This window comes from Hypanus sabinus, chromosome 6 (assembly GCF_030144855.1).
Source record: "Hypanus sabinus isolate sHypSab1 chromosome 6, sHypSab1.hap1, whole genome shotgun sequence".
Taxonomy (NCBI): domain Eukaryota; kingdom Metazoa; phylum Chordata; class Chondrichthyes; order Myliobatiformes; family Dasyatidae; genus Hypanus; species Hypanus sabinus.
The window spans coordinates 144,714,833-144,733,480 of NC_082711.1; the positions used below are offsets into that span (position 1 = coordinate 144,714,833).

General features: G+C 40.7%; 1 protein-coding gene and 1 pseudogene across 1 annotated transcript in view; one reads left to right on the forward strand and one right to left on the reverse strand.

Moving 5' to 3' along the window:
• elna (elastin a) overlaps nt 1–18,648 on the reverse strand; it is a 230,028-nt gene that overhangs the window by 164,733 nt on the left and 46,647 nt on the right. The window contains exons 5-9 of the mRNA XM_059973126.1: nt 17,554–17,622; nt 15,134–15,163; nt 14,536–14,598; nt 12,254–12,280; nt 1,275–1,310 (exon numbers count right to left, since the gene is read on the reverse strand). Of these exons, the coding sequence (XP_059829109.1) occupies nt 1,275–1,310; nt 12,254–12,280; nt 14,536–14,598; nt 15,134–15,163; nt 17,554–17,622 (225 nt within the window). The remainder of the gene's footprint in view (nt 1–1,274; nt 1,311–12,253; nt 12,281–14,535; nt 14,599–15,133; nt 15,164–17,553; nt 17,623–18,648) is intronic.
• Nucleotides 15,500–15,905, forward strand: LOC132395089 (small ribosomal subunit protein uS9-like; annotated as a pseudogene).

Genomic DNA, 18,648 nt, shown 5'->3' on the forward strand with positions numbered 1-18,648 from the left:
GTGAAATAGTTCATATTATGATAACTTTCCCCACAACAGCTTCTTTTCCCTTAAGTGCTCTAATCAATTCCAGTTCATTGCACAAATGGACTGAATGGAATAGCTGATCCCCTGGTGGGTTCAACCGTGAGCTGCTCTAAACAGCCATCTCATAGGCATCCTAGAAATTCCCCCTCTGGGATCCAGCCCCAACCTGATTTTCCCAATCTACCTGCATATTGAAATCCCCCATGACTATTCACCCTTATTGATTTTGCCCACCTTTTACGTTGCATCTCATTCTGTTGACTGCAACTTCGGCCTATCATCAGCCTCCCTGCTATGAGTCTCACTATACATTGCTTCTGTTTTTAAAACAACTACTTCATCTTCAGCGCTATCACTCTGGTTCCCATCCCCCTGCCAACTTAGTTTAAACCCACCCAAACAACCCTAGACAACCTGCCCACACGGATATTGGACCCCTCAGGTTCAGGTGTAACCTGTCCCTTTTGTACAGGTCTTACCTTTTCCAGAAGGGATCCTAATGATCCATAAATATGTCCCCTGCATCACAGTTTCTCAGCTGCACACTCACCTGTTGAATCTTCCTATTTTTATCCTCATGGGCACATGGCACAGATAGCAATCCAAAGATGACTACCCTGGAGGTCCTGTTTCTCAGCTTTCTACCTAGCTCCCCAAAATTTCTCTTTAAGACCTCCTCACCTTGTCTACCCATGTCATTGGTGCAAACATGTTCAATATATTCATTAATATATTAAATAAACCCAAGCTAGGTTCTACAGTGTTAATCTAAACACAATCAGTATTACTATGATTCCAATCACAAGGATGAATTACCTTTTCATCTGCATCAAGAACAGAATAAAGAGAATTAAGCGAAATTTGGACAGGGACATGGTTATGAGGGATATGGAGGGCGATGGTCAGGGTCCAGGTCGGCGGGACATGCAGAAAAAAATATTTGGTGTGAATTAGGTGGGCTGAAGGGGCTGTTTCTGTGCTCTACTGCTCAATGACTCCACATCTCCCATTTCCTTTCATCTGTTCTTACACCACGTCCATCCATCCTCTCTTGCAGTACCTAGTTTTGGGCTCTCTTTTCCTCCTCTCACTCATTCCTCCCCCCACCCCATTTTCACTTTTACACTCATATTCTCACAATTGCTTGCGTGCATCACCAGTATTCATCTCTCTTTTCCCCTTTCTATCTGCATAACTGCATATTAATACAGAAATATTGTGATGTTGAAAACTTATAACAGATTTACCTCCATACTTAGCAGCTTTGGCAGCTGCATATCCAGCTGAAATGACAAAGGTTTGATAATTTATGATAAACATCACCAGTATGGACATTAACAAAATGATTTCAATCAAGGTAAATGTTATTTTTTAAAATTAATATCAAGAAAATTGAAATACTACAGTCAAATGTAAATTATAAATACCAGAGGAAAACAAGAAAATACTATTTCCTCATTAATTCCTTAATGAAACAAATACGTTATCTTACCATGGACTCAACAGAAAATTTTACCTTTTTTTATATCAAATGATACTACAACAGGCTGCTTCGGACAGGAATGGAGATGGCATGGGTTGAAACCTCATCATTTATATTCCAAGGAAACAATGCAAAACGAAGATGGGTAGGTGAAATTCTAGTGCTTCCCTTAACTATTAATTCCTTCATTATCTCATTGAGGAGTGCCCTTCACCTGCTATTTAAGGTTTCAAATACAACTTAAGTATTGCTAAAATCTTCCAAGCAAAAATATGTTCTGCTGACTTTCTCTTTGGAAAGCTGTGAGTCTCATTTGTGACCATCCAAAGAACTAATTTGTATCTATAGCATGTCTATAAGACCACAAGGCATTTGCCAAATGATGCAAAGTACACAAAAAAAAGTACACGAAGTAAAGACAGTATTATAAAATCAAGTAAGGAATTAAATTTGCCCAGTGCTGTATCTCAGAAACAAACCGTTCATTTATTCATGTCAGAAAAAGGAAAATAATTCTCTGCATGTCATCAATAATCCAATGGGATGTTTTATTTCCCTTTGAAGAGAGAACTAGATTGGTTTAAAATCTCATCAGAAAGATGGTACTGCATTGAAGTACCAGCCTTAATCATGTGCACATATTCCTTTTGGAATCTATATGGTAAGGAGGCAGAATGAAATCTTTGCACTTTGATGCCCAAAACATTCTTGACAACGTTTGGATAACCATCTGATGCATTGCTAGGCAGGTCTGGATTAGGTAACTGATATACGAGACTTGCATACCAGTCTTTCAAATTATCTTAGGATCCTGCTTTAACTAAATTGTTCATTTGCCTAGATGCATTTGTATGCACGTTTGATGCCTATTTTACCATCAAAGCTACTGTAATAGCAAGGCAGTTCTCGACAAATACACTTATTTCCACCATGCAAGAGGCTGAATACCGCTTGAAAAGTCCATATGGATGTTTCGAATGGAAGCTTGAAGATTTGCGTTACAAGATAGTATCAGTTTCACACTAAGCTGATAATTGTAAAACTACTTTCCCGTAGTGTAGGACTTTGAGAGTCTGAAGAGATGTCAGCAGCCAATTCAACTTGTATTTGAACCATTATTGCAGAACTGATGTAGTGTGAAATAAATTCTGTTGTAGAAGTACACTAATAGATTAGTTGGAATTTGCATGGAACTATTTATCAGCCACTATACTTGCAATACAAATGTTTCCCAAGTAATTATGAACAACTTCATGAGTTCCATGCTAACATAGAAGTTACAGTCAGATATTCAATTGCTGCTGTTATTCTCCAAATGTACACCACTGCTACATTTCTAATGGACTCCAAGAAGAGTTATGGGAATTATACTTAATTAAAAGTTGGTGTTTTTCCAATTGCTTTTAATAGTTCTTTAAAATTATAAATCTTTTAAATTCCTACAGGCATTTTTGACATTTTAATCTTTGAGATCTTCAGGTAATGCAGAGGATTTGCTATCAGAGGGGCAAAGTGTGCACATGCCCAGTGAATCCACAGTCACTTCCAGGACAGCGGCGACACACGGCGCATGTGGAAGGGCATCCAGGACATCACCAACTGCAGGACAACATCACCTGACTGTGCAGGTGATGCCTCTCTCCCAGATGTGCTGAACAACTTCTACCCCCGGTTTGAGGTGAAAACGACGTGGCAGCAAGGAAGTCCACCCCTCCTCCAAATGACCAGGTGCTGTGTCTCACCGTGGCTGATGTGAAGAGAACCCTGCGCTGGGTCAACCCACGGAAGGCTGCTGGACCAGACAATATTCCTGGCAGAGAGCTTAGAGAATGTTCTCACTTACATCTTCAACATCTCGTTCGTTCCAACAGCACCATCGTTCCAATGTGCTTCAAGGTTGCCACCATTGTCCCTGTGCCGAAGAAGTCTTCAGTGTCCTGCCTCAATGACTACTGTCCTGTTGTACTCACATCCGTCATCATGAAGTCTTTTCGTCATGATGCACATCAAGACCCTGCTGCCCTCTCACTGGACCCCCTGCAGTTCACGTACCATCCCAACTGTTTAACAGACGACGCCATTGCCATCACCCTCCACCTGGCCCTAACCCACCTGGACAAAAAAGACACCTATGTTCGGATACTGTTCATAGACTTCAGTTCAGCATTCAACACAATCATCCCTCAGAAACTGACTGGAAAGCTGAGCCTACTGGGCCTGAACACCTCCCTCTGCAACTGGATCCTAGACTTCCTGACTGGGAGAGCTCAGTCAGTCTGGATCGGGAGCAGCATCTCCAACACCATCACGCTGAGCACGGGGGCTCCCCAGGGCTGTGTGTTCAGTCCACTGCTGTTCACTCCACTGACCCACAACTGTGCTGCAACACACAGCTCGAACCACATCATAAAGTTCACCAATGACATGACCATGGTGGGTCTCATCAGCAAGAATGACAAGTCAGCTTACAGAGAGGAGGTGCAGTGGCTAACAGACTGGTGCAGAGCCAACAACCTGTCTCCGATTGTGAACAAAACAAAAGAGATGGTTGTTGACTTCAGGAGGGCACGGAGTGACCACTCCCCGCTGAACATCGACGGCTCCTTGGTAGAGATAATTAAGAGCACCAAATTTCTTGGTGTTCACCTGGTGGAGAATCTCACCTGGTTCCTCAACACCAGCTCCATAGCAAAGAAAGCCCAGCAGCCTCTCTACTTTCTGCGAAGGCTGAGGAAAGTCCATCTCCCACCCCCCATCCTCATCACATTCTAGAGGTTGCATTGAGAGCATCCTGAGCAGCTGCACCACTGCCTGGTTTAGAAATTGCACCATCTCTGATCGCAAGACCCTACAGCGGATAGTGAGGTCAGCTGAGAAGATCATTGGGGTCTCTCTTCCCGCCATTACAGACATTACACTACACACTGCATTCGCAAAGCAAACATCATTATGAAGGACCCCATGCAACCCTCATACAAACTCTTCTTCCTCCTGCCATCTGGGAAAAGGCACCGAAGCATTCGGGCTCTCACGACCAGACTTTGTAACAGCTTCTTTCCCCAAGCCATCAGACTCCTCAATACCCAGAGACGGGACTGACACCAATTTATTGCCCTCTCCTGTGCCTATTATCTTGATTATTATTTATTGTAATGCCTGCACTGTTTTGTGCTCTTTATGCAGTCCTGGGTAGGTCTGTAGTCTAGTTTTTTTTTCTGTGTTGTTTTTACATAGTTCAGTGTAGTTTTTGTACTGTTTCATGTAGCCCAAGTCCTGAAAAACATTGTCTCATTCTTATTGTGTACTATACCAACAGTTATGGTCGAAATGATACTAAAAAGTTACTTGACTTGGAGTTGACTTACAGATTGGCTGTAATTGTGGCATTGCTCTTGGTAGGCTGTGGTTCCATTATTAATAACTTGAACAGCATTTTGTAACATGTTATTAGTGATCAGTAAGTCACAGTATATCTGGGACTCCCTGCTACAAACCTTGAATTGTGTTGTTAGTTTGTTTTTCCCCAGTGTGCTAAGTCAAAGAGATACAGTCTCTTCTTTGTTTTTGGGATGTATCTATCGTGTGCCTTCTGAACTGCTCCCAGGAGTTCCAGCCACTGCTGTTCTGCATTCATTGCTGCAAGTGTCCCCTTTCAATCAACTTTGGCCAGCTCCTCTCTCATGCCTCTGTAATTCCTTTTACTCCACTGTAGTATTGATACATCTGAGTTAAGCTTCTCCCTCTCCAACTGTAGGGCGAATTCTATCATATTATAATCACTGTCTCATACCTTAAGCTCCCTAATTAAATGTACATAACGTAACACCCAATCAAGATCTGCCTAGTGGACCCAACCAGAAGGTGCTTTAAAAAGCCACCTCAAAAGCATTCTATAAATTACTTCTCTTGGGATCTGGCACCAACCTGATTTTCCCACTCTTCCAGCATATTGGGATCCCCATGACTATTGTAGCAATGCACTTGTCCACTTGTCTTTTCTATCTTTTGTTGTAATTTGTACTCCACATCCTGGTTTTTGTTCAGAGGCATGTGAACAGAGGCCTTACAGTTTGTTAACTCTACCCACAAGGATTCTATATCTTCTGAACCTATCTCCCTTCTTTCTAAGGATTTGATTTCATTTTACCTATAGTACTAGCGCACTCATTCTGCTCACCAGCCAGTCCTTCCAAAACAATGTGTATCCTTGGACCTTAAAGTATGATCTTCTTTCAGACACAACTCAGTGAGGCTCATAATGTCATGCCTAACAATTTCTAACTGCACTACAATATCCTTTAGTTTATTCTGTATACTGCATTCATTCAAATATAGTGCAGGATTCCCTTAAGCACAACTTGCAGGTCGAGTCCATAGCAAGGAAGGCAGATGCAGTGTTAGCATTCATTTTGAGAGGTTTTGATGGCTCTATGTCTGTACTTGCTGGAACTTGTCAGAATGAGGAAGTTCATTGACAACTATTGAACCTTGAAAGGCCTAGATAGAATGGACATGGAGAGGATGTTTCCTATTGTGGCAGAGTCTAGGACCAGAGAGCACTGCTTCAAGATACACAAACATCACTTTAGAACAGAGATAAGAAGAACTTATTTAGGCAGAGGATGGTGATTCTGTGGAATTCTTTGCCACTGTCAGCCTAAGTCAGTGGGTATATTTAAAGCAGAGGTTGATAGATTACTGATTGGGAAGGGAATCAAAGGTTGAGAGGGATGGTAAACCAATCATGGTAAAATGGCTCAGTAGAATCAATGGGCTGAATGGCCTAATTCTGCTTCTATGTCTTATGGTCTTATAAGTGTTCTGCTGAAGGGTCTGCTAGGAAGGGAAAAACCAAATCAAAGAAAATTCAATGGATAAATTACAGTTTCTCAAAAAGGGGCAGAGTGTAGCCACAAGACTGACCAACAAAAAGAGTAATGGCACATAGATGTTGCTGGGATTTGAGGATCTGAGTACCAGGAAAGGTTGAATAGGTTAGGACTTTATTCACTGGAGTGTAGGAGACTGAGGAGAGATGTTATAGAGGTATACAAAATTATGTGAGGTATAGATAGAGTTAACACATCAACACTTTTCCCCTTCAGTTTGGGTGAGACTAGAACCAGTGGTCATAGGTTTAGAGTGAAAGGTGAAATATTTAAGGGGAATCTGGCAGGGAAGCCAGGTCGAGTTTTATCTCTGCTACAAAAAGATGGGGATCAGTTCCTTTAGCTGCTCCTTTCTTCACCTTCACATTCTGCAAGGACCATTTCCACGTGGCATTGATCACCAAGTGGTCAATCTGGTGCTTGTTGCATCCATTGTCAGCTTGTGGCTTTCATGAAATGGACATAGGGTCCCTCCAATGACCAGATAGTTCATGGCACGTAAATCCACCAGTCTTTCACTATCCATCGCTCCACATCCATGAATACCCATGACCCGAGTGAACTGTGAGCTGTTATTTTCTATTTTGGTGTTTAGATCTTCCATGATGATGATGATGTCATGGTGTGGTGCTCTACCTCTGATTGCTGCTTTTTGTAGACAACGTCCTTTTCTTCAACTATTGTTATTTGGAGCATAGCACTGGATCACCGTTGTGTCCACTTGCCTGACTCTCATCAGCCTGCTGTTGATTGGTTTCCACTCCAGCAAGCACTTCTCAATGCCTTTCTTTAAAATGGCAGCTACACTATCGTGATGCTGAGTGGCTGTCCTTCCTGAATATAAAACTCTTTCACCAGTTGCTGCCTTTAGTCTGCCAGAACCCGTCCATCTGCTTTCACTGATGCCCGGTATATGTAGGTTGTAACGATGCATTTCTGCAGTTACTTCTGCTAGTTTGCCAGCGTTGTACATGGTTCATACACTACAAGAACAATTTTTGTCTTGGCCTGGGTGATGTTCAGGGCTTCCTTCATTGTGGTGGTAGTTCCTTCTCAGTTTTCACTACTGTCAGCCATGCAAGTCCCAGGGGTAGGGGGGGGGGGGAGATCTCAGGAAAACCATCACACACAGATATAGAAGGATTCTTCAACACGTACAAGCAAGCTGGAGCAACTCAGCAGGTCAGGCAGCACCCGTTGAAATGAGCTGTCAACGTTTCGGGCCGAGACCCTTCGTCAGGACTGACGTGTTGATTTGACCACAGCATCTGCAGTGTACTTTGTGTTTAGAAGGATTCTTCGTTGCTGTTTCCACAACAATTTTTATCTTGACCAGAGTTTTAGCTCTGAGCTGAACCCCTGAACCCAGAGGACTGGTGGTTCACTTGCAGTCTGGCCTCCACACCAAGGTGAAGCTGTACCGGAGCTGTGGTCTGTCTATAGTCTTGTAGGGGTCAAAAAGCTAGTGCATGACAGAGAGTGATCTTGCCAAGCTGTCATCATTCCACACCATGAGCCTCCAGAATATTCTATGTATTTTCTGGACATCTCCAACCATGCCCTACTGCTTCAGTGTCACCAAGAGGACGTGGCTATAATCACTATGAGGAAATGTTGGAGGCAGATTAGGCTTGTGATGAGAAGAGAGGCCAACTCAGTCATCAAAACCACACTTCTTTGGACCCCTGAAGATGGAGAAAACATTGAAGACCAAAGCCAACATGGTGCCATACTGTAGAGGCAGAAATGAGGACCTTGAATGGATGGACAAGGACAAACAGAGTTGGGGGACCTAAATGCCAGTGGCATAATGGGAAGTAGGTCAGAGTGTAGTGTGAGTGTGGTATGAGCTGCCAGCTGAGGTGGTAGATACAGGTACAATTGTAACATTTATGAGAAGTTTGTATAGGTATAGGGATGAGAGAGGTGAGGAGAGCTATAGTCCAGGGGTACATAGATGTGATTAGGCAGAAAACCAAGCTAGAACAGACTAACTAGAAGGGCTGAAGGGCCTGTTTCTGTGCTGTATGACTCTACCAGCCAAATTAAATGATCTTTACCTGAATGCATTGAATACGCATCATGTAGGTGGATTGAAGATGCAAGTAGAAATAAGTGGGTCATTATGGTGACGATGATTGGGGTCCTATTGGCTGAGAAATAGATGAAACCAGCTTGAGTGAAGCCAAGAAAGATAAAGGTAAGACATTATTAGTAAGAGTGGTAAACTGTAAATTGTAGGACATTGAATAAATCAAGAGACAATATGGATTTGTGTGAAAGGTCCTGGGTGGTTTTAATTAGCATATAAATATGCCAAATCAAATTGGCAAAGATAAGTTTGGGAATAAGTTTATTAAATATATTCAGGATGATTTATCAAAGCATTAAGTTAAAAGCCAGACAGGAAGTTGGCTATGTTAGATTTGATAATGTGTAAGGATCTCCACAGACAGTGATCATAACATACTAAGTTTTCAAATTCATTTTGAAGGTGAAAAACATGGAACCAATGTCCTAAATTTAAATAATGTCAGTTACAAGTGTATGAGGATCAAATTGGTTAACATACAGTATACTGGAAAAGTAGATTAAAAGGTAAGACATTGGATGAACACAAGCTGGAATTTAAAAAAGATATTTCATAATTCTTAGCAAAGTATACCACAAAAAATTCAGAGTAAGAGCTTCTACGGGAATATACACTCAGTGGTACACCTGCTTGTCCACGCACATATCTAATCAGTCAATCATGTGTCAGCAACTCAATGCATAAAAGCATGCAGACATGGTCAGGAGGTTCAGTTGTCCAGATCAAACATCAGAATGAAAAAGAAATATGATCCTAGTGACTTTGACCATGGAATGATTGCTGGTGCCAGATGGAACTGTTTGAGTATCTCAGAAACTGCTGATCTCCGGGGATTTTAATGTACTACAGTCTCTGGAGTTTACAGAGAATGGCACAAAAACAAAAAAACACATCCAGATGTTGTTTTGTCTTGTTAAGGAGAGAGATCAGAGGAGAATGGCCACACTAGTTCAAGCTGATCGAAAGGTGCTGGTAACTCAAATAACCGCACGTTACAGTAGTGGTGTGCAAAGAACACCTCTGAATGCACCACATTGCACCTTGAAGAGGACGGATACAGCAGGCAGAGAAGACCATGAACCTACAGTCAGTGCAAACACGAGGAAATCTGCAAATGCTGGAAATTCAAACAACAACACACACAAAATGCTGGTGGAACACAGCAGGCCAGGCAGCATCTATAAGGAAAAGCACTGTCGACGTTTCGGGCCGAGACCCTTCGTCAGGACTAACTGAAAGGAAAGGTAGTAAGAGATTTGAAAGTAGTGGGGGGAGGGGGAAATGCAAAATGATAGGGGAAGACTGGAGGGGGTGGGATGAAGCTGGAAAGGTGATTGGTGAAAGTGATACAGAGCTGGAGAGGGGAAAGGATCATGGGATGGAGGCCTCCGGAGAAAGAAAGGAGTGGGGGGAAGCACCAGAGGGAGATGGAGAACAAGCAAACAACTAAGTATGTCAGGGATGGGGTAAGAAGGGGAGGAGGGGCATTAACGGAAGTTAGAGAAGTCAATGTTCACGCCGTCAGGTTGGAGGCTACCCAGCCGGTACATAAGGTGTTGTTCCTCCAACCTAAGTTCCTGTTGTTCCTACAGTCAGTGGTCTCTTTATTAGGTACAGGTGCCACTTAATAAAGTGGTCACTGAGTATAGACAGGAAAAGTATTTAAAGTGAATGTTGGTCTCTTAAAGGATGAGATAGGGGAATTAATAATGGAAAATAGAGAAAAGGCGGTAATTCTAAGTAATTATTTGGATTATTGTTTTTAGCTGAAGACACTAAAACACCACAATAATAATAGATCATCACTAGAAATACTCAGCAAACCAGCAGTTACTAAGTACTTGGACCAGATGGCTTGCATCCTAGAGTCCCAAAGGATGCATTTGCAGCGATAGTAGATACTTTGTTTATATTATATCAAAAATTTCTGGAACTTAGAGAGGATTGCTAAATCACAAATATAATACCACTGTTCAAGAAAGGAGGGACACAAAGCAGGAAACTACGGATCAGTTACTCTATTGTGTTTCACTGCAAGAATAATGAAATCCATTATGAGAGAAGTTAAAGCAGGATATCTAGAAAATCACAAGACAATGGAGCAAGGTCAACATGCTAGCACCTTAACTATTTCTAGTCTTTATTGATCACTTGGATGAAGGAATGGATTGCAATGCAAACCCTCATGGTGGCAAAGGGCATAACAAAGAAACAGCTGATATAAGTCAGCCTCAAATGCTTATAATAAGTAATTTATTTCTTAAATTAAGCCTGCAATCCCTCATTTGTCCTCCTTGCTTCTAACTGCACCATCCACAGCCCCTTTTATCTTATGTCCCTTTAGAAACTCTCGCCATCCCAAGGGAGACGATAACAGCCTCTTTTGGAACCACAGGTCCAGACTGAATAACTGAAAATGCTTGGAAGTCATAAGGTCTGTGTATGACTGGAACAATATGGCTGATGATGGGGAGAATTTGGCACTATTACCACCGACTTGGACCTCATATGCGAAGTCAATAAATTTTTTCTAGCATTGGAATCAGGTCCCCATGACATCACCCCTGGCAAGAGGTCTCTGGGCACTTCATCTTAGTGTACGTTGTGATAAACCGCAGGGGTTTTCGTGGTTCCCAGACAGCTTTCCTGCTATATACCTCCTCCGCAAGCCAAGTGAGATATCCAATCACGTCCTTCGTCAGAGCTGTGTTCAATTCTCTTTTGAGTAGTGCAGGCTCATTTAGTTTCAGCTGGTATGCAGATTCCCTAAATTATTTGCCAATGTAAATAAAAACACAACTGGTGCATCGTGGGCACACAAATCTATGTAGATGATGCGTATAGTATATGAAAACTATGAACTAATGGAGTTGGTTCCCCATCAAGCACCATTTTAATACATACTTTGACACAAAAATAATTCCTGGGCAACTAGGTTTCCTTTTCAACAGTAAACCACTTTAACAGCATTTTATTTTCAGAATTTTAAAAACTGAATTCAAATTCTATAATCAGCAGGGTTAGATCTGAATTCATGGTCACTTGATTATGTATCAGCTTCTCTACATTAGTAGATGACTACAATTCCTTCAGCAATAAAAAAAGGCAGACTGCTGGAAATACTGAGCAGGTCAGAGCTCACCTGTGTGCAGATGATCAGATTTTATCTTTCAGATTGACAAAAGCCCACATTCTCCTGTCATCACCAGCATCATACCTTGTATCGAATGGCAGATCATTGTGCTCGAAGTGTTAACTCCTTTTGCTCTCTCCATAGAGGCTGCCTGATCTGTTGAGTATTTCAAGAATTCTGCACCTTCTTACATTTTGATTATTATTTCTGTTATGTTTGGTTTATCAATTATTCCAGTTACACAATGGGAATATCCAACAATAGAACTAAAGGTGCAAGTCATCATTTTCCAATGTCATACTATTGGAATTTAGCTTATCGACAAGCTGTATACTCTGGAAAACACTTCTAATGATTTTCTATTCTTCTCTGGTATTCTAATATACATAAGTGTGCTTTGTAAGCCTTTTTACAACAGCACTGCATAACCTTTAACAGTGATTTTTTTTGCCAAAAAGTCAAAAATAGAACCAAAATGGGCTAAAGGCTTGCACAGAAATTTTTCAGACAAAATTCCACCTTTAAAACTTGTAACATTTAATAACATTAATATTGTGTTGCAGTAATAAGACTAATTGCAGTATTAAAATTAGTTTAAGAAATGGAGAAAGCATTATTATGGAACCTACCAGCACTGTATGGAATTCCATAACCACCTACAAAACAAAGAGTAGTGTCACTAATTAAATTTAGCACTAAAAGCTAAACCACATTAGATTAAATGCAGTGAAAGGTATGAAAAGCAGTTGATGGTAAAAGTGAAAACATTCACGAATTTCATCACAACGCAACATGGAATGATTGCAGAAAGTTTGCAAACATCTCACTGCTGTTTGAGATCAGTTGTGACCAGATGTAAATTATCTACAGCAGATAAACACATACGATCTTGTAATAAGGTCATAGTGATTCATTAGCTTTACACTTGTTCAGATATTTGCTTCGGGGTTTTACAGGGAAGTAAGTTCACCAAAACTATTTTTGTGCAGGGCTAGCATATACTGTACATATGGCCAGCATTTATATATCCTCTCAAGAGATCTGAGTGAAGAACTGCTACAGGCCGGGTTAATCTGACTAAGATGCTTTCAGGGTTGAAGTAGTCATCCTACTGGTCTCATGCAAAGCTTCAAGCATTGAGGAGTGTATATAGATTACCATCGCATATTGGTTCTGTGACAGAATGAAGTGAAGAATCATTAGCATTTACTTGTCCTGCAGAGTGAGTTACCGAGATATCAGTTCTAGCTTGTCCTTTGAGAAGGTGCACTCACTGGCTTTTCTTTACTTATTTATTGAGATGAAGTGTGGAATAGTCCTTTCTGGTCCTTCGAGCCATGCAGCCCAGCAATTCCCTGATTTAATCCTAGCCCAATCACGGGACAGTTTTGATGCACCATCAATAACTCACACTGAGACGTAAGGCGAGATATCGGCTTTTATTGACTGGAAGAAGGAACCAGGAGTGAGTGTCTATCATACAATGTCCTGGAGACTGAGGCCGAGCGTCAGGCCTCAGATCTCCTTTATACAGGGGCCTGTGGGAGGAGCCACAGGAGCAGTCAGCAGGGGGCGTGTCCCGACAGGCACAGAGTTCACCACAAGTTTACATTGACCAATTAACCTACCAACAGGAACATGTTTGGACTGTGGGAGGAAACTGGAGGAAACCCGTGTGGTCACAGGGAGAATGTACAAACTCCTTCTGAGCAACAGCGGGAATTGTACCCAGGCTGCTTGTGCTGGAAAGTGTTGTGCTAACCACGACACTACTGCGCTGCCAGAATATTCTGCTTTACATTTGCCAGGAAGAAAGCTTAGTTAAAAGGTGTGGCAATGAAAAAGTATATAAACAGTTAGTAAAAGCAAGTTAAGTATATGATGTAAGTATATAAACACTTGCAGCCAACCTGTTTTCTGCAGATGGTATCCATAACCAAGCAGAAATATGCATTTAATGTGAATACAAAGAGCATTATTTTGATTTAAAAATCAGGAATTAATTATGTAAAATAGGAAAGGCGCCCAGAAATTGCCATGGATTGATTTTTTTTTGTCACGGTAACCACATGTATAACAGAGAAATAAATAATAGATTGAATGAGCAAAGAAATAGACTGTAGACCTGGAAGACTATAGTGTTTGTGAACAAAGGTAAACCAAAATCCATAGTCTGATTTGTCCATGTGCTTACATGGAGCCCAACTATATTCTTACATATACTAGAGTGATGGTGATCTGATTTTTATATCAGTGGCTGCAGGGTAAACGTTTCATTGCAACATCACGGGATATCTTACATCCACCCAAGAAAGCAGGCAGAGTCGTTAGTGTAACATTCATCTGAAATAGAGTATCAGCAACCGTACAACCTCCAACAGTAGCAGTCTGGAACATAAACTTGGGGTTTTCATTCAAGTCTCTGAAATAATTCTTCCATGCATATACGTCTTGCTCAGAGGCAGAAATATTGCTCAGTGAGAGGAAATGTATTTAGTAAAATCAAATGGTAAGGAGATTGGATGATTACTCTTAATAAGAATGAATCTTTTTAGTGAATGGATGTTGCCAAATCCTCAAAAGTGGATGCCAGCAGGCAAAGTCATTGTACACGGCAGTGAGAGATTACACAGTTTGATCAACAGCACAGTCAGGACTATAGCAATACTGATGACATGAGTGACAATCACATTTTGAAAACATATGCTTAAGTAATCTAATTTTTTTCAATTATTGTTAGATTTGATACATGAGTGTACCTGGAGTTCCTATTTCCAAATTTGGATAATAAGCCACTTTACTCAAATCCACTTCCCCACACTCTCCATATCCATTGTATCTGTGTGTTTCCGCAGAATCCTGCTACACAGTCCTCTGTATTGAAACATACAAAAGCATGAACAGCACCTACCTGGCAATTTAGGTGAAAGAACCGGATAGCCAACAGGTACTCCTACTCCAAAGCTGCCATAGCCTATCAGAAAACAGGATCTCAGATCTCAAAAAGTACTTCACAAAAAATGTTAAAATAAAATGTTTTCAAAGGAATCTGGTCTCCTGAAGTGATTCAGTAAGTAAAACGTCAAAAAGATATTTTAGCTTGTCAAAACCTAATAATCATACAAATCAGACAAAAATATCCAATAACAAAGCCAGATGAATCTTCCAATCCCAGATTATGGATTATGTAGAGCATGTTACTGTAAAGAACAATTAAAGTAAAAGAGCAGATGCATTTGAAAGATTTCCAGTCTCTGACAAATGAATAGTCAAAGGAAACTTGCACCTGTATTTTGGCTTTTAGTGACATGTGCAATCATTTTCTATGCACGTCAGTTCAGTACTACTAACCTCAATGCTCTAATTGGTTAACCAACTTCCTGTTCAGGATCTTATTGAAAGTATAAATGATTTTTTGTTCCTCTTTGTTCCTCTTTTATTTAAATAGAACTATTTTAGCCATAAAAAAATTGTAAGTATAATTATTAGATGCTAATATCAATCTTTACCTGTTGGGTATCCATACTGACCACCAGCACCTGGATTAGCAAGCAAAGCGACAAATTATAAAGTGAAATAAGGAATTAGTTTAAATTTAGTGAAAAAAGGTCATCCAAACAGCTTGTTAAAACAATTTTTGGCTTCTGTTCACTACACAATGTATCAGTTTCCACATTACAGTATACTTAACATTATTTCAGCAGGCAAATGCATTCACCACTAACATCTGCACTGAGATACAAATTTGTATTTTGTATTTTTTGATTTAGGGAATTAAGGATGATGAATCAAACTTTATATCTTGAGTGATCAGATTTTGTAAAAAGAACGGGATAGCTTCAAAGTGTTGTGACAAAGAAGGCTGCTCCATCAGGAACATGCCTGCTAAAGGGCTTTAGCAATCTGTTCGGGCTTTTGGGTAAATTAAAACTGCTGTTGCCTATTGTAATAGAGGAAATGACCTCATCAAATTGAATGGCAGGCCTCTGGAACAGATGGAGCCAAAGTCCTTACAGTACAAGCTGTTGGAAGCATTACCGCTGTCGGGCAAAGAAAGATTTGCTGGAATTTACATCAGAGTTCCTGTGAAGGGTGGTAATCATGTAGCTCAGATCTATGCTATCCATAAATCCATTTTTAAAGCATTAGTGGCTTACTACACAGAAGGTGATCTTCATGCAGGACGACAGGACCCTGCTGGTTGCTGGTCCTTGCTGTGGCGAGGCCAAGAAATTCAGTGGACCTGGTGCCCGTGCACGTTACCAGAAATGTTACCGTTAAAATGTTTTATTCTGATTTATGGCAAGTAAATATCTAACTGTCAAAAAAAGGACAGTTTTTTTTCAGCTCTACATGAAATGATTATTTTGCAAGTGATCGAGTTATAGTGATTACACAAGCCATTAAGTGATATGAGGTAGTTGGGGAGATAAATATCAGTTAACTTACCTATTCGCCCGACAGAAAAATAATGATTAATAAACCTCATTTTTCAAAGTGTTCCAGAACAGTTTAGCAAGGAAGTCTTACTTGAGGAAACTAGCTTTGCAGTGATAAGTTTCAGATGTGTATAAAAGTGGACTGCTTTCACACAATTCACAAATAGATACACAAGTTCTTATCAATGATACTATCTTTGATGCAGTCATTTTATATGTAATTATATGGATTACAAATGCTCGATTATGGAGCAAAAAAAAATAAACAAACTGCTGGAGGAACCCAGTGGGCCAGGCAGGATCTGTGGGAGTGAACAGCTGATATTTCAGGTTGAGACCTTCCACTTGTACTGAAAGATAGAAGGGCGATACTATAAAGAGCAAGGGGTGGCAAGCAGTAGTTGGATAGGTGGAAACAAAAGGGTGCCGATGGTGGGATCTAATAGAAAAGGATGATTGAATATAGAATCAAGTAAGGGAGGTGAGGTGGACTGATGGGAACAGTGAGAGGAGTGTGTGATTGGTGCACAGATAGGGTAATGGAGGAGGAGAAATAAAAACCAGGCTGATGGGGTCTCTGGGCTGGGGGGTGGGGGGTGAAGGGTTAATGCAGGAGGAATTAGGTAGATTAGTGTGAAGAGAAAGTGGACAGAGGGATAGCAGGTTACCTGAAAATGGAGAACTAAATGGTTCTGCTGTCAGATTGTATACTCTGCTATGCATCTGGTTTGTACTTAGTCTTCCCGTGCAGTGGGAACGTCCAAGGACAAGCAGATACTGTAGGTGTGGGAATGCGAAGAGGAATTCAAATGGTTGGCAGCTGGGAGCTCCAGAAGGTTATGGCACAAAGAACATGGGCTCCCAGCAATTACATATATAGATTTCATTATATTTGCAGAGAATTTTAAAAATATATATACTTCAAAATGCTCGTCTCTCTGTAAGGGTATTCCATCAATCAATGTATACTGTAACAAAGGTGTCTTGTGCTTACTCAAAAGACATAGTTGTGAGCCAGAGATGGAAGATGATTGAATGCTAATGTGGAGTCACCGTTGGTTTTCCCAGCTCTCCTGCTGAAACCCTGAGGAAATTATGTAAGCGTTGCTTCTGTTGTTTTTGACTATTTTCCACCAAAGCCTGGGAAAGCCGTCTAAAAATTCCAAGTGCTTGTTTAGTATTTTAACATTTTAAGAATTTTCAGCTTCCCAACTTGAACAGTGTACCGAAGATACTAAAGCACAAAATAAACCAAAAATGTGACATGAAGTAAAATACCTTACTCGAATATGTCTAGTTGTGCTATAGTCTTGTGTCAGATTGACCCCTGGCACTTTACAGGTTTTGCTTAAGTACTTTCTTGTCAGTACAATTGCAAAGAAATGTCAATTCTAATTGCTTATTTGTGGTATTCTCATCTTTCTGAATCTGATTTTATGAACTGCTTCATTAACAATGAATATATATAGTGATATAAATAAAATAATTACTTGGTTTAGGTTTCAAACCAGTTCCAGTTGGTACTCCAGGAAGGACTCCAAGGCCATGATTCCTTGCACCTAGGAATGCAACACAAAATTTTTAAAAAAAACTGTACTCCTGCTTCTTACAAGTTCAATATAGAAACATATTTGTCTATATATTCCATCAGTTAACACATGCTGCTGAATTAAATAGTTGAGTAGGGGCCCCCAACCTAGAGTCTGCAGACCTCTTGGTTAATGGTAGGGGTCCATGGCATTGAAAAGGTTGGGAGCCCCCATCATAGAGCAAAATCAACTGCAGAGCTCGACTGTGTTATTTGATTGCATAGTTCAGTTCACCTATGTGCAAGCGTATAAAACAATTAGAGGATGCAGGGGTAACATCAACCGTCATTTAATGCACAATTGATATCGCCTCCCAGTGAAATTAATTCCCCTAAATGAAACCAGTAGACTTTGGGCAAAGCCCAGAGGAACGGGCCTGATCATCAGGGATAAACTCTGTGTTTGTCAGTTGGGTTGTTAGAAAGATGGTTAAAGCAGAAGCCATTGCAGTCAGACACACTGGGAGAAGTGGAGCTGACTTTCCATATGTATGCTTTAATCATAGTCCTTCGCACCTTCAGGACAATCAACACAGGGGAGAGGTCCTATATCTCTCCAAAGGGAAGGCAGGGATGGCTTGAGGTTCAGCATTTTTATTGTGATGACACGTGTTGAATTGTGCAAGCACAACCATATCCATGGAAGGCCTGCCCTTCCTGAAGAGATGAAGGTCACTGTCATCTGTATTTTTTGGCCTCCAGATTGTTCTCATCGGCAGTGATTGCTTTATGCCATGACACCCAAGTTTGCAGCATACTGCTGCATGAAAGAGGTCATGAAAGTTGTCTCACTGAGGAGAAAGAAATTCTTCATTTTGATTGAAAGGCACCAGGAGACACATGCACAGAGTGAGGAGAGATTGTGGGCCTCTGAAGAATATGATCAAATGCATTTTCATGGCACATTTTCTCTGAGCCTAGACTTGTCAATAGTGTGTATAAATATAGAATCAAACAGATTGCAATTTATTTTGAAGAACCTGAGAAGTTGGTTGCA